Here is a 14,450-nt window from a genome sequence, read left to right as displayed (position 1 = left end):
GTCTGTCTGTCTGTCTGTCTATCTATCTATCTATCTATCTATCTATCTATCTATCTATCTATCTATCTATCTATCTGTCTGTCTGTCTGTCTGTCTGTCTGTCTGTCTATCTATCTGTGTGTCTGTGTGTCTGTCTATAATGTGTCCTGTGTCTTTTTGCTGTGTATCAGGTGAAGACCCCGAGGCGAGACGTATGCGTACGGTGAAGAACATCGCTGATCTGAGACAGAACCTGGAAGAGACCATGTCAAGTTTACGGGGAACGCAGATCACACACAGGTGAGGAAACCTGACTGGACTGTACCATTAATTAAACACTGGAATCAGAACTCACATGTAAACCAAGACTCCACATAACTAGAGCTAGGATTTACTCTCACTAACACTGCTGTTACGTCTCTTATATGTTGAAGGTGAAGTAAATTTTACAGATTCATCAAAATATATCAACATTTACCTCAGATGTACTGTCAGGTCATTAATAAATGCTTAATACAGCAGAAAATATTACTTAGCTAGCTATATGAATGTGTAATAATAGTAAAAACAAAACAATCCTGTCAGTAATATCAATGTTTACTACAGAAATATTTATAATATATTAAAAATGGCTGTTTTACTATTAGCAAGTTATCAGATGGCCACTGACTTTTATCTAGAGAATGTAAAGACACTGTACCTGTGCTTATAAGATGAAACCGTTACGAACATCCACTCAGAAGTGTTGATATATTTCTAAGAATATACTGAACATAATTTAAAAAAATGATTTAGATCACTAGCGCACACAATTAAGTCTTTTATGTATACAGTATAATGACTCTGTAAAAGAGAAAATGGCACAAAACTGTACAAAATATCCACATTTACGTCAGATGTGTTGTCAGTTTTCTAAGTAAATGACTAAAATTGTATTGAGATTCCTAATTCAGACAATTTTTGTATCTGAATTAGGACATAATAAAGGTAGAAATTAGACAAAATTATAAGAATATCAACATGTGCCTCTGATCTGTTAATAGGAAATTAAAAAACAAAACTCCATATGACAAAATATAATAAAATGACAGTTTAGCATGCTGTTACATAGCCGCTAGGCCTATCGTATAGACGTTGTGAAGGCACAGTATTAGTGCTAACATGATAGAAATGTTTGGAATGTCATTATTTTCCTCAGAATATTTAGATAAATTATTAATAAAAGTTATATCAGTTATCTAGAAGACTAAGATTCCATGTTAGCTACCTAGCGTAAAGCTATGTTACAAAACATTTTCTTCAGATGTGTTGGAAATAATATGAAATATGACATACTGGAATTATAACTTTTAAAATAATGTGATAAAATACACTCTATACACTCTGCCTGATGCTATATTTTATTTAAAGATGCACAGAAGATGAGATTTTCTTTTCTTCAAAATCAATAAACACCATTTTCACTCTCTACGGTCTAACAGATGTAAAGGCTAAAGTCAATATGGCTTATACCCTGATGAGTGTGTGTGTGTGTGTGTGTGTGTGTGTGTGTGTACTTGCTCGCGAAACTCATCACCTGCTTTTCTATATTTCATATACACAATCGATTCACCAAAAAAATGTGAAAATATATATAAAAAAAATGGCAGACAGAAGCACTGCGATGTTCACAGCTTTAGCCAGTGTGTGTGATAACGCTAGTGTTTGTAGATCTCCAGTTCCAGGAAAGTTATTTCCATGGTTACATTCAGCTAGTCAATAGGCAATGTATGAAACATGCTAGCTGGCATTTGTGATTTGGTTGTTAGCTGTTTTCGTTCCTCAGTGTCTCTAACCAGTTAGTAAAAGGAGTGTAAGGTAACGGTCACAGGATGTAATTCATCAACTCAACACAGGAGGCAGCAGAGAGACAGAACCGTCACTGACACAGAGCATATTCTGCATAATACAAGAAAATCTATCAAAACTTCATAGTTTAACCACACACGCGCACACACACACACACACACACACAATGGGGGAATCCCAAGTGAAGGCCAAGTGCTTATGCCAAGTGATTGCGGAAAAAGTTACTGGAATAGTGTGTGTGTGTGTGTGTGTGTGTGTCATTCCAGTCACACAATGTTTGTGTGTTATAAAAAGGATTCACACACCTGTCACACATGCCTATACTGTAATTCTAGTTCTCACAGGATAATGTGTATTAGCATGTATGCTGATGATGAGGATGCTGATATGCTCCGACTGTAACCATGGAAACAGTGTACAGTAACAGCACGCAACATAAAACAAATTTCTGCTCCTCCAAATTGAGAGGAACCAGTTGAGGTACTTTTGGTAGCTTAGTGGTTAAGGTATTGGGCTACTGATCAGAAGGTTGTGAGTTTGAATCCCAGGTCCACCAAGCTGCCACTTCTGGGCCCGTGAACAAGGCCCTTAACCCTCAATTTCTCAGTTGTATTAAAAAAATGAGATAAAATGTAAGTTGCTCTGGATAAGGGCGTCTGCCAATTGCCAGAAATGAAAATGTGCAAGGTTGGTCCCTGCTTCAGGCACATTCCACTTGACAGAGACCCCAAATTAGACTCCAAACCCGGCGGACATAACTCACAGTTGGCACTGCTGTTGTTGTGAACTGTCTGGGGATCTGACAGGAGGTGGTAGCACAGCTAGAAGAGTCTGAAATGACCTTCTCAGCCTGGATCTCCTGGGACCCCAACCTGGAAAGTGAAAGAAATTGAATGAGTGTGGTGTTACTTTTAGATATTTAGCTAGATATCTGTCTCTATCCAAATCATAGTAGATTAGCAGACTAGAAGAGAATACAAGTAGTAATGATAGAAACATGGGAGTGATGGACTGGTGATCATGAAGGTATCAGAACTGTAGGAGCCTGGGATTGATGAAACGTTTAGACTCTGACTGTTGCCATGGACGATAGTTGCTGAGGAAGGGTATAGGTGTGTGAGGGACTGTGGTAGTGAGGGACTATGGAAATAGAGGATGTTGAGAATAGTGGACCGTGGGGTTGGTCATGTTAAGTAGATGGCCATATGTCACTACAGAAATGATGGACCATTTAGATGAACAGTGCGATTGGAATAACATCAGTTGGTGGACTGTGGCAGATGTGGACCACATGATACTATCTGGTGGGCCGTGGTGATGCATTGGAGGAGCATTGAAGGGCAGACAGTGGTATGGGAGTTCTGTTAAGTGGTGGACAGTGGTGATGGTGGATTATAGAAGTGGTAGGCCATGGGAGATGTGGAATGTGGAAGTGTGGAATTTTAAGAAGTGGGCAGTGGGATTGGAATTCTGTTGAACAGGCAGTGACATTGGGATACCATCAAGTTGTGGTTTTGTGGCAGTGGTGGAATGCTGGGAAATTCTGTCAAGTGGTGGTATGTAGCATCTGGTTAGATGGCAGGCTCTGGGAGAAGTATTCCTGGGTGAAAGTGCTGAATTATTTTACTTAAGCTCTCCCAGAATTCACTGCTTCTTGTCCATCCAACCTCACCCACGTTGTCCCTCCATAACTTTCTGCCTCTCCCTGTCTTTCTTTCAGCACTTTAGAGACAACCTTCGACTCTACGGTAACAACAGAAGTCAGTGGGCGTGGCTTGTCGACTCTTTCCACTCGGCCTGCCCCCATGTCATGGCGTCTTGGTCAAGCACAATCACAGAGCCCTCGACTCCAGGCAGGTGATGCTCCATCCCATCCTAGCAGTTATGCTCCTCCTAGGTCTGTCTCTTCAGCTACCGGTCGCTACGGTGACCCTTCACGCCTGGTCTACACAGCACCACTGAGGAGGGCGGCGACTACAGTGGGCAAAAGTGTGGAGCTTGGAGAAAAGGAGGCGGGGCTAGAGGAGGAAGTGGGTGGATATATGAGTGATGGGGACATACTAGCCAAAAATGTACGAGCTGATGACATGAGCAGTGGGTAAGATTAAAACACACACACACACACAATTTATCCAGAAACCTAGAACGTAACACATTATAACCTCTTTTTTTTCTGCATAGTTACGTAACAGATGGAGGTGTGTATTCTCGTAATGTGGGTCGTGTTCCTGATCTTCCATCTGCACGAGAGCTCATCCAACGGGTTAAAGAGGGAGAGGCTGACAGGTAACACACACACACACACACACGTTATTAGTTTTAATATTTAAAAAAAGGTTTTGATATTCGAGTTCTGTTCAGCTTTTCAGATGTTTTTTAGTTAGATTTTATTCATTTTAGTGTTTTTAAACAGATCTTTTCACCTTCCTTAAAGTTTCTGGTGTCTGATTTTTGTTAAAAATACAGTGTAGTGTAACAATGATGTGTAGTGTAACATCATACACTGAATACTAAGAAAACAAATTCACCAAAAAAGATTATTTTTGTTTAATTTTAGTTTCATTTTTAGAGACAGTATTTTAATTTTAATTTTAATGCACATTTTAATCATTTTAATTCATACACAACCATACACAGTACAGATTTATGAATTAATTAATAAAAAAAATATTAGTTGTTTTTTCTTCTTGGTTCATTCATTTTTTTGTGTTTTATTTATTAATTTCTTTATTTAATGACATGCTTATTTTACTGTAACTGTGGCAACAATCATTATAAATGGTTTCTTTGTTATTGCAATTAAATACATTTACATGATCAATTTAGATAAATCTAATTACAGTTATATAAGTGGGTGGAAATTGTTTCATTAAGATTATCTACAGTAGATTGAGAGGCCTACTCCAGGTAACCATAGCAACCATTCTATAGTGTAGAAGCAGTTAAATGAACTCGTTCAGGCTTTGCTGGACGTTGTGTGGACATGACGCTGTCTGATGTTAAAGACCGAGGTGGAGCTGATTGTGGAAGCAGTTACTGCCACATGCCTGCTGGGGCTCTGGGTTGAGTTTGTGAAAACAAGAGTGAAATTGAAGAAACATGAGTGAAACAGATGAAAGACAATGTGCCGGACACATCAATGGCCCAGCCGTGTGTTTGTGAAAGCTGGACGTGGGAATAAATGATGGATGTCCTTGTCATTGGGTTTGATCTGAGAGAAATTTGCAGAGTTCAGTGGAAAAAAGGGAAAATCTGAGCAAAATGTCATCTTTAAACACAAATACAAAGCTATTATTAGACCATTACACGACTGAGTATAGAACGCTAGCTAAAATGATATTTATAAACAAATAAACACAAATGAACAGTGAAAAGTTTTGTTACTTTCTATTTTTTAGCTGTTCATTTTCCAGAATACAAGAGTGACATGCGGATATCCTGGCTCCTAATTGGTCAGATTGAGAGAAGGTGCCAGTAGAGGGCACTGTGTGTGTGTGTGTGTGTGTGTGTGTGTGTAGCTGGGAGAGTAAAGGGCATTAAAGCACTTTAAATACACCGTCTATAAATAAATGATTTCATGTATAAGTGATGAGATCGCTCAGGGGACGCTGGGATTTGACACAGCGGAGCAAAAGAAATGAATAAATAACATCCCTCGTTCTTTTGAGAGGAGGAAAGAAAGAGAAAAAACAAAAGATTTTTTTGTTAGCTCCATTATTTTGGAGCTAAATCTTCAGTGCAAAACTAATCGAGACTGAACATCATGTGATTTTTTTTATTTTTTTTTTGCTGTTCAGGAGATGAGTGTATCGTGAAAAACAAATGGCACCCAGTCCTCAGTAGGCAGGATCTCACACATCCCACACACGGCTTATTTTCAGGCAGGGTGTGTATCTGACTAGAAAAAGTCTGTTTATTCTTTCTTTCTGAGTTTTTTCTCTCTTCTTGCATGATCGGAAAACCTTTGGACTCAAACAAGCAATAGAAAAAAAAATCAATAAATCGACTACATTATGGACGCAAGGTCATGTGACATCCAGATATAATAAAATGATCATTACCATGGGTGGAACTTGACGCAGAATGAAATTACCGAGGAAAGATGAGTTATTAACTGGTTATACAGCAATGACTTCACCACAACACAATCCAATCATGCAGCATAATCATCACTAAAGACTTAAATAAACTCATCTCCCTTTAATAAGACTGGCAGCAAGGAAAGTAGAAGAGCTTGTGCTTCAAATCCAGTAGCAGGTTACACACGGATCGTCGCTAGTTCTATATTAACATTGTCTATATTTAAAATGATATTTTTGTCAGTTTAGACTATAGGAAATGATCTGTGAAATGTTTATGCAAAAATAATTCATTCTGAATCTTGATCTTAGTTTAAATGAGACATCACTGGTGATTAGAATCAGGCCCCTGTTCTGTAGCTCAACTGGTTTCAGACTGATTCTGTGGGATGGTGTGAAAATGGGTGGGGTACAGCTCAGACAGACAGATGGAGAGAAAGCCAGACAGATAGACAGATGGACAGACAGACGGGAAGAAAGAAAAACAGACAGAATGATGGACAGACAGACAGATGGAGAGAAAGCCAGACAGATGGACAAACAGACAGGAAGAAAGAAAGAAAAAAAAGAAAGAGAGAAAGACAGACAGGCAGATAAACAGGTGGACAGACAGACAGATGGACAGACAGACAGATGGAAAGTTAGACAGACAGAAAGACAAGCATATGGACAGCCAGAAAGACAGACAAACAGACAGATAAACGGGCAGACAGGCGGGTGGTGAGGGCGATAAAGATGGTGGTGGAGGGGGGATGATGATAGGAGGAGGAAGGGAAAGTGGAATCATACTGCGTCATTGCTTTCTCAGCTGCTGAGCTGCACTTCTTCCTCCTCCTCCTCCTCCTTCGCTCTTTCCTTCTCTCCTTGCTGCGAGCGACAGAAAGCTCAAACTGACGAAACGATACAGCCAGGCCGACTAAACGCTCACAGATATTCACACAGCAGAAGGTGAGTCAGACTCCGAGTCAGGATTAAATGTTAAAGAATAAGCTCTGAAATGGACTTGATGAGATTCTACAGAATATTATTATTATACTGGAAAATAAAATCTCTATACTGTTCAACCTAAGAACTGGGTTTAAATATCACAATAACTGGCTAAAGTTTCGCTACAGTTCTGTTCCTGTTTTAAGTGAAAAGCATTCTGGGATAGCGTTTTCGAGTAGAGCATGTGTAATGCTTTTTCTTTAATAATAAAAAAACCCAATTATAATCAGTGTTAGTTTTGAGATAACTAATGGTCATTTCCTATGCTACATGTAGCTGGCCAGGGTAAACACCCCTGACAGCTAGCGTGACCAGGTCACAAGTTAAGCAGTGTTTAAGGAACAGTTTTCATTTGTTACATTTTTTTTTTACAAACCTAGCATTCATCTGTTTTTACATTTTAGCTGCTGTAGAGTCATTACCATGGTCTCAGCGGTTACTTTGGTTGAATTCTGCGGTCTGATGTCCTTCACCAGCTGAGTATCCCACAATCCTCTGCACCAGCCTTCAAACTGTAAACGAATAGCAGAGAAAACAGAAGAAGAGTTTATGTACAAGTTTTATGGAATTATTTTTCAATTAACATCTTCTCAAAGCCCTTCAGGGTTAGAGAACCTTAGAGAGAAGAACATGTGTGCTGCCTTATCAAAGCACTTTTAAGAAAACTCATGAGATTGCTCTTTCACCTTCAGAGGAGACCAGATGTCTGCAGGATCAACAGGAACTAGTTATTTTCTAAAGTAATGCTGTATTGGAGTCTCCCTCATTTGGGAGAAAATCAGGGTTCAGTGGAACAAACAGTGGACTGATGGGTTCCATATTTTTTCCAGCTTTTTTTTAAATATTCCTCTTCTTACATTTCTTTCTCCTAAAAAGATTCAAAGAGGCATTTCAGTGAAATAACACACTGGTTACTTATCCCTGCTTTCAGCTGTGTGAGTCGTCTCTACTGAAAAAGCTATAAGATAAAATAAATCCACCTGAAGCTCAGTGGTGCTCAGTCGTGTTCCCTTTCCACTGGTGTATGGACTAGAAGGGTGCCAATACTTTGTTGCATTTTGAGCTTGGCAGATTCCCCGTGCTGCTTTCTTGGGGTTGAATTTTGCATGAGGACGTTACGACACGGCTCAGAGGACACGTCTTCACTCATGGACAGTGTCACCCTCATGAGAAATCCATTGCAGAAACGGTGGAGACTGAGCAAAACTCTGGACACATACTCCCAGAATGCAGTGCAGCTATGCGTCTCCGCTAGGAACGAGGCTAGCTAGCGCTGTATGAGAGGACGAGTGACATGATGAGAGCTGGACAGACTAAAGCACTAAAGACCATCATAAAAAATTCATTAGAACTGAAATCTCGGGGTTTTTTTAGTCAGAAACTTTCAGCTGAAGGAGGAACCTTAGATCCGTTTATATCTGTATCTCTCTGCAGTGGTGCATTGTGGGAAAAGGGACACATGTTCATCCACAGCAGATGAACTAATTAATAAAAATCTTCAAATGATTTCCATTTGATGTCTGAGTTTATTTCTGGCATGAAGTGGAATGAACAGATGGTGCATGTGATGATTCACTTCAACAGTTTGAATCCATGATGCAGCAAAACATTTGATTCGTTTGATCAGAGACCAGAGCGACAAAAATACAACACAAGCTACAAAATGTGGAGAACATACAGTCACTCAGGTGGAGCAGATTGTGGTGCTGTGTTGTTCAGATAAAAACAAGAACATTTGATTCATTTGATTGGATTTGTGTTTGTGAATTGATTCAGATGATTCATTTAGAAGAGTCTAGAGCAAGAGATTTTGTATTCATTCTGAGCAGTTTTTGGGAAGATTACAGAAACTCTACAAATCATTTCTACAGGCTTTGTGCCATGATGCTGTTTAATTAATACAGATTCATTACCCATAATGCATTTCAAAAACAAAAATTGTGGGTGTGGCATTAAGCATATGAAACCATCAGCCAATCAGAATGATTCTATACGCATCTTGTTTTTAATAACTCTCTTCCTCTTCCTTGTTTTGTCTTTCTTTGTGTGCGTGTGTGTGTGTGTGTGTGTGTGCGTGTGTGTGTGTGTGTGTGTGTGTGTGCGTGTGTGTGTGTGCGTGTGTGTGTGTGTGTGTGTTTGTGTGTGTGTGTGTGTGTGTGTGTGTGTGTGTTTGTGTGCGTGTGTGTGTGCGTGTGTGTGTGTGTGTGTGTGTGTGTAGTTATGATGACAGTAGCTCGGTCAGCAGTGGTCTGAGTGATTCTCTTGATGTTGGAGCTGATGATGTGCACACACTAAATTCATCGCACAGGAGCAAGGTACACACACACACACACACACACACACACTTCAAAAGATATGTGTGTGTAGCAGATTGTAAGTGCTGCTCTTGTCTTGGCTGCCAAGGGAAGATGTACCATCTGTCAAGTGTTTATCCTTATTCTGTGTGTGTGTGTGTGTGTGTGTGTGTGTGTTTGTGTGTGTGTGTGTGTGTGTTCGTTCAGTCCAAGCAGCAGTGTAATCAAAATAGCAGTAGCTGGTGTGGAGCTGAAGATTTGAAGAAGGTTGATGAACAAATTGAGAACATCTTGGACTCCTCCTCTCAGATGGAAGGGGCAGGGCTTCCTGTGTCTCAGACAGGCTCATGGAGGCGAGGCATGAGCGCTCAAACTGGTATCACCTCACCCCGGAATAAAAACAGCAACACAAACCACAAAACACCAGGTAAGATGATGGGTGAGTGAGACAGGAGGGTGAGTCATTGAGTGAGACAGGTGGGCATGTCTGAGTGAGACAGGTGAGTGAGTCATTGAGTGAGACAGGTGGGCATGTCTGAGTGAGACAGGTGAGTGAGTCAATGAGTGAGACAGGTGGGCATGTCTGAGTGAGACAGGTGAGTGAGTCAATGAGTGAGACAGGTGGGCATGTCTGAGTGAGACAGGTGAGTGAGTCTTTGAGTGAGACAGGTGGGCATGTCTGAGTGAGACAGGTGAGTGAGTCATTGAGTGAGACAGGTGGGCATGTCTGAGTGAGACAGGTGAGTGAGTCTTTGTGTGAGACAGGTGGGCCTGTCTGAGTGAGACAGGTGAGTGAGTCATTGAGTGAGACAGGTAGGCATGTCTGAGTGAGACAGGTGAGTGAGTCATTGAGTGAGACAGGTGAGTGAGTCTTTGAGTGAGACAAGTGGGCATGTCTGAGTGAGACAGGTGAGTGAGTCATTGAGTGAGACAGAGTGAGACAGGTGGGCATGTCTGAGTGAGACAGGTGAGTGAGTCAGGTGGGCATGTCTGAGTGAGACAGGTGAGTGAGTCTTTGTGTGAGACAGGCGGGCCTGTCTGAGTGAGACAGGTGAGTGAGTCATTGAGTGAGACAGGCGGGCCTGTCTGAGTGAGACAGGTGAGTGAGTCATTGAGTGAGACAGGCGGGCCTGTCTGAGTGAGACAGGTGAGTGAGTCAGGTGGGCATGTCTGAGTGAGACAGGTGAGTGAGTCTTTGTGTGAGACAGGCGGGCCTGTCTGAGTGAGACAGGTGAGTGAGTCATTGAGTGAGACAGGTGGGCCTGTCTGAGTGAGATAGGTGAGTGAGTCATTGAGTGAGACATTGAGTGAGACAGGTGGGCCTGTCTAAGTGAGACAGGTGAGTGAGTCATTGAGTGAGACAGGTGGGCCTGTCTGAGTGAGACAGGTGAGTGAGTCATTGAGTGAGACATTGAGTGAGACAGGTGGGCATGTCTGAGTGAGACAGGTGAGTGAGTCTTTGTGTGAGACAGGTGGGTGTGTCTTTGACTGCTCTGTTGTAATGATAAATGCTTTCTCCTTCAGCAGGTAAAACAGATGATGCTAAGGCCTCAGAGAAGGTCAAGACTCCCTGTAAATCCCCCATCATGCAACGCTCTCCATCAGATGTGGGCAAAACCAGTGGTGATGAGGGTAAAAAGTCTGGCATTACCCGTCCTCCACCCAACACTGGCTCCTTTGGATTTAAGAAGGTTCCAGCTGCTACAGAACTAGCAGCACCCAAAACTTTATCAGCCAAATCAGCGGGGAAAGTGGGTGGGACCACATGTGTGGTGGGTGGGGCCAGGAAAACAAGCCTGGATGGGTACCGCCACCATGACGATGGAGTCCTTCTGGGCATTGGTGGGTCTAAAATGCCCCTTCAGTATCGCTCACTTCCACGGCCAGCTAAATCCTACCGATCTATGGACTCCTCTACAGTGAAAGGGAGCGGGGTCGTGGCTGGGGTTGTGGCTGGGGTTGTGGCCGGGGGTGGGGCTGGACCTGGACCTGGACCTGGACCTGGACTCGGTGCAGGAACTGGAACTGGAACAGTTAGTGGTGTTTCAAAGAGGAAGGATGGAGCAAAGACGGAGTCAGGAAGGTCAAGTCCAGTCAGCATAAATCAGACTGATAAAGAGAAGGTTTCAGTGTCAGAGCAGGAGGGGGTGGGGGTCAGCACTTCACCCAAATCCAGCCCAACATCCAGCCAATCAGGACTCAGACAGCCTGGTTCCAAATACCCTGACATCGCCTCACCCACCTTCCGTAGGTGAGAGAGACAGAGAGATATACTTTTACTTTTGCTTTGTATTAAGGCTCTGTCCTGGATTGTGGTAGCATTTAGTGTAAATGTTTGAGGTCTTGCTTATGGTACTAGCTAGATGGTTATTTAATGCTAAATAGGAAATTAGCCACTTACACTGTGAGGTTGTATTAAATTAGCTCATTAATTTTAGCCACAGAGATCATTAAAATTGCCTGAGCATAGTTCACACCTCAGATATTCTGCTCAGACACATCACAGACATGTTTAATAGCGTCTAGATCATCACCATGGCATATCAGCACTTGCCTTTAAACCCAGTAAAAAGATAAGGGGTGGAAAATGCAGACTCATCTATGAATTTGATGAGAAAGTGTGCTGGAGAGGGTATCAGAGCGACAGGGACAGATTGAGAGAGACAGATTGCTGAATCATGCCGACATTTTGCTTGGGTGTGTGTGTGTGGGAGAAAATGTAAGATATTCTGCAGATCAAGTGATGGATAGAAGTATTTATTATGTCTGTCACATCCTTGGAGTTTCTCTCTGTCCCCATTTTATCCGTCTACCCAGCTCTCTCTGGCGACTCAGTAGCTGTATTACTGATGAGGTGAATGCTGCCCCCTGGTGGTGATTAAACATTTACACAGTGTATCAGGGTGGAATGCAATGAAACTGTGTCTCTGTAGTGTTTCAGATATTTACTGTATTTATGTGAACCAACTTGGAACTTTAATTAAAAATATCAAGTTTGGGCCCCTGAGGCCCTTAACCCTTAATTGCGTAGTTGTATAAAATGAGATAAAAATATAAGTTGCTCTGGAAAAGGGCATCTGCCAAATGCCAGAATATAGTGATAGTTCCTCAACCTCAGCTACCTCACTCCAGTTCATAATTGGACTTAACTTGGGATCTTGCTCTCCTTGTTCCCAGTCTGTCATGATCTTATACCATCTAACACAGCATTTACATCTGTCTTTATGCTGTCCATCTCTCTCTCTCTCTCTTTCTCTCTCTCTCATATTCAGGTTATTTGGCAGTAAATGCAGCAACAGTAAGCCTAGCTCTCCCGACTCCTCTAAGTCCGCCCCCTTCACCTCCCCCCTCGACTCCCCGGGCAGTGGAGGCAACAGAACGCCCGACTCTCTCTCTAACACCCGTCCCTTCCTCAGCAGCTCATCTGCGGGCAGCAAAGAGACGCTGAGCAGCATTCATACCAGCTCACACACCAGCTTACACACCAGCTCACACACCAGCCTACACACCAGCTCCGAATCCATCGAGCTTCCTGCACCTCATCATCAACATGCACCACGGCTCAAATCCACACTCTCCCAAGGGTAAGTATGTCATGTGCATGTATACTTATTGGAATGTTTTACTTACTTTTAAACACCTAATTCACTTATTGTTGCTTGTTTGTGTCTGATTGTGTGTGACAGACAGTACAAGTGCACTATTGCAAATACATACAAATAACATACTGGTACACTGTTGCCAGGCGAGTTTAAATCCTGATGATGCCACACCCATCAGTAGTCGAGAGTCTATACGAGTGTAATTGGCCATGGTTTCTGGGTGGGAGCGATGGCATCCCCTGGGCATCTCTGAGACATGTATGTGGAAGAGGGCTGATAGAGGTTTGTTCTGAGTGTTCAGCTGTGCTGAGTGTATATCAGCAGAAGTTTAAAAAGATGGAGTAATGTCTCTCATGAGGGCAGTGTTTATCCTCCCTGCTTGGTGTGATGTGGAAACCTAGCTAATGAGGGAAAATGACTAAATTGGGAGGAAATGGGAAGAAAAGATAGAAGCCTTTATTATTATTGCTGCACATACATTATGCACAGTGGAATTCTCTTCTTTTTATATCCCAGCTGAGGAAGTTGTGGTCAGAGTGCAGGGGAAGCTACACTATATTGCCAAAAGTATTCGCTCACCCATCCAAATAATCAGAATCAGGTGTTCTAATCACTTCCATGGCCACAGGTGTATAAAATCAAGCACCTAGGCATGCAGACTGTTTTTACAAACATTTGTGAAAGAATGGGTCGCTCTCAGGAGCTCAGTGAATTCCAGCGTGGAACTGTGATAGGATGCCACCTGTGCAACAAATCCAGTCGTGAAATTTCCTCGCTCCTAAATATTCCACAGTCAACTGTCAGCTGTATTATAAGAACGTGGAAGTGTTTGGGAACGACAGCAACTCAGCCACGAAGTGGTAGGCCACGTAAACTGACGGGGCGGGGTCAGTGGATGCTGAGGCGCATAGTGCGAAGAGGTCGCCAACTTTCTGCAGAGTCAATCGCTACAGATCTCCAAACTTCATGTGGCCTTCAGATTAGCTCAAGAACAGTGCGCAGAGAGCTTCATGGAATGGGTTTCCATGGCCGAGCAGCTGCATCCAAGCCATACATCACCAAGTGCAATGCAAAGCGTCGGATGCAGTGGTGTAAAGCACGCCGCCACTGGACTCTAAAGCAGTGGAGACGCGTTCTCTGGAGTGACGAATCGCGCTTCTCCATCTGGCAATATGATGGACGAGTCTGGGTTTGGCGGTTGCCAGGAGAACGGTACTTGTCTGACTGCATTGTGCCAAGTGTAAAGTTTGGTGGAGGGGGGATTATGGTGTGGGGTTGTTTTTCAGGAGCTGGGCTTGGCCCCGTAGTTCCAGTGAAAGGAACTCTGAATGCTTCAGCCTACCAAGACATTTTGGACAATTCCATGCTCCCAACTTTGTGGGAACAGTTTGGAGCTGGCCCCTTCCTCTTCCAACATGACTGTGCACCAGTGACCAAAGCAAGGTCCATAAAGACATGGATGACAGAGTCTGGTGTGGATGAACTTGACTGGCCTGCACAGAGTCCTGACCTCAACCCGATAGAACACCTTTGGGATGAATTAGAGCGGAGACTGAGAGCCAGACCTTCTCGTCCAACATCAGTGTGTGACCTCACAAATGCGCTTCTGGAAGAATGGTCAAAAATTCCCATAAACACACTCCTAAACCTTGTGGACAGCC

General features: G+C 42.7%; 1 protein-coding gene across 18 annotated transcripts in view; it reads left to right on the top strand.

Moving 5' to 3' along the window:
• nav3 (neuron navigator 3) overlaps positions 1 to 14,450 on the top strand; it is a 219,433-nt gene that overhangs the window by 178,694 nt on the left and 26,289 nt on the right. For 15 of the 18 annotated variants that reach the window (XM_058417161.1, XM_058417159.1, XM_058417158.1 and 12 more), the window contains 7 exons: positions 171 to 279; positions 3,548 to 3,925; positions 4,009 to 4,113; positions 9,112 to 9,208; positions 9,395 to 9,614; positions 10,712 to 11,438; positions 12,460 to 12,771. In XM_058417161.1, the coding sequence (XP_058273144.1) occupies positions 171 to 279; positions 3,548 to 3,925; positions 4,009 to 4,113; positions 9,112 to 9,208; positions 9,395 to 9,614; positions 10,712 to 11,438; positions 12,460 to 12,771 (1,948 nt within the window). The remainder of the gene's footprint in view (positions 1 to 170; positions 280 to 3,547; positions 3,926 to 4,008; positions 4,114 to 9,111; positions 9,209 to 9,394; positions 9,615 to 10,711; positions 11,439 to 12,459; positions 12,772 to 14,450) is intronic. The other 3 variants (XM_058417168.1, XM_058417170.1, XM_058417153.1) reach the window with 1 other exon arrangement.

Source organism: Hemibagrus wyckioides, linkage group LG19, assembly GCF_019097595.1.
Source record: "Hemibagrus wyckioides isolate EC202008001 linkage group LG19, SWU_Hwy_1.0, whole genome shotgun sequence".
Lineage (NCBI taxonomy): Eukaryota > Metazoa > Chordata > Actinopteri > Siluriformes > Bagridae > Hemibagrus > Hemibagrus wyckioides.
This window is presented reverse-complemented; position numbering and strand designations above follow the sequence as displayed.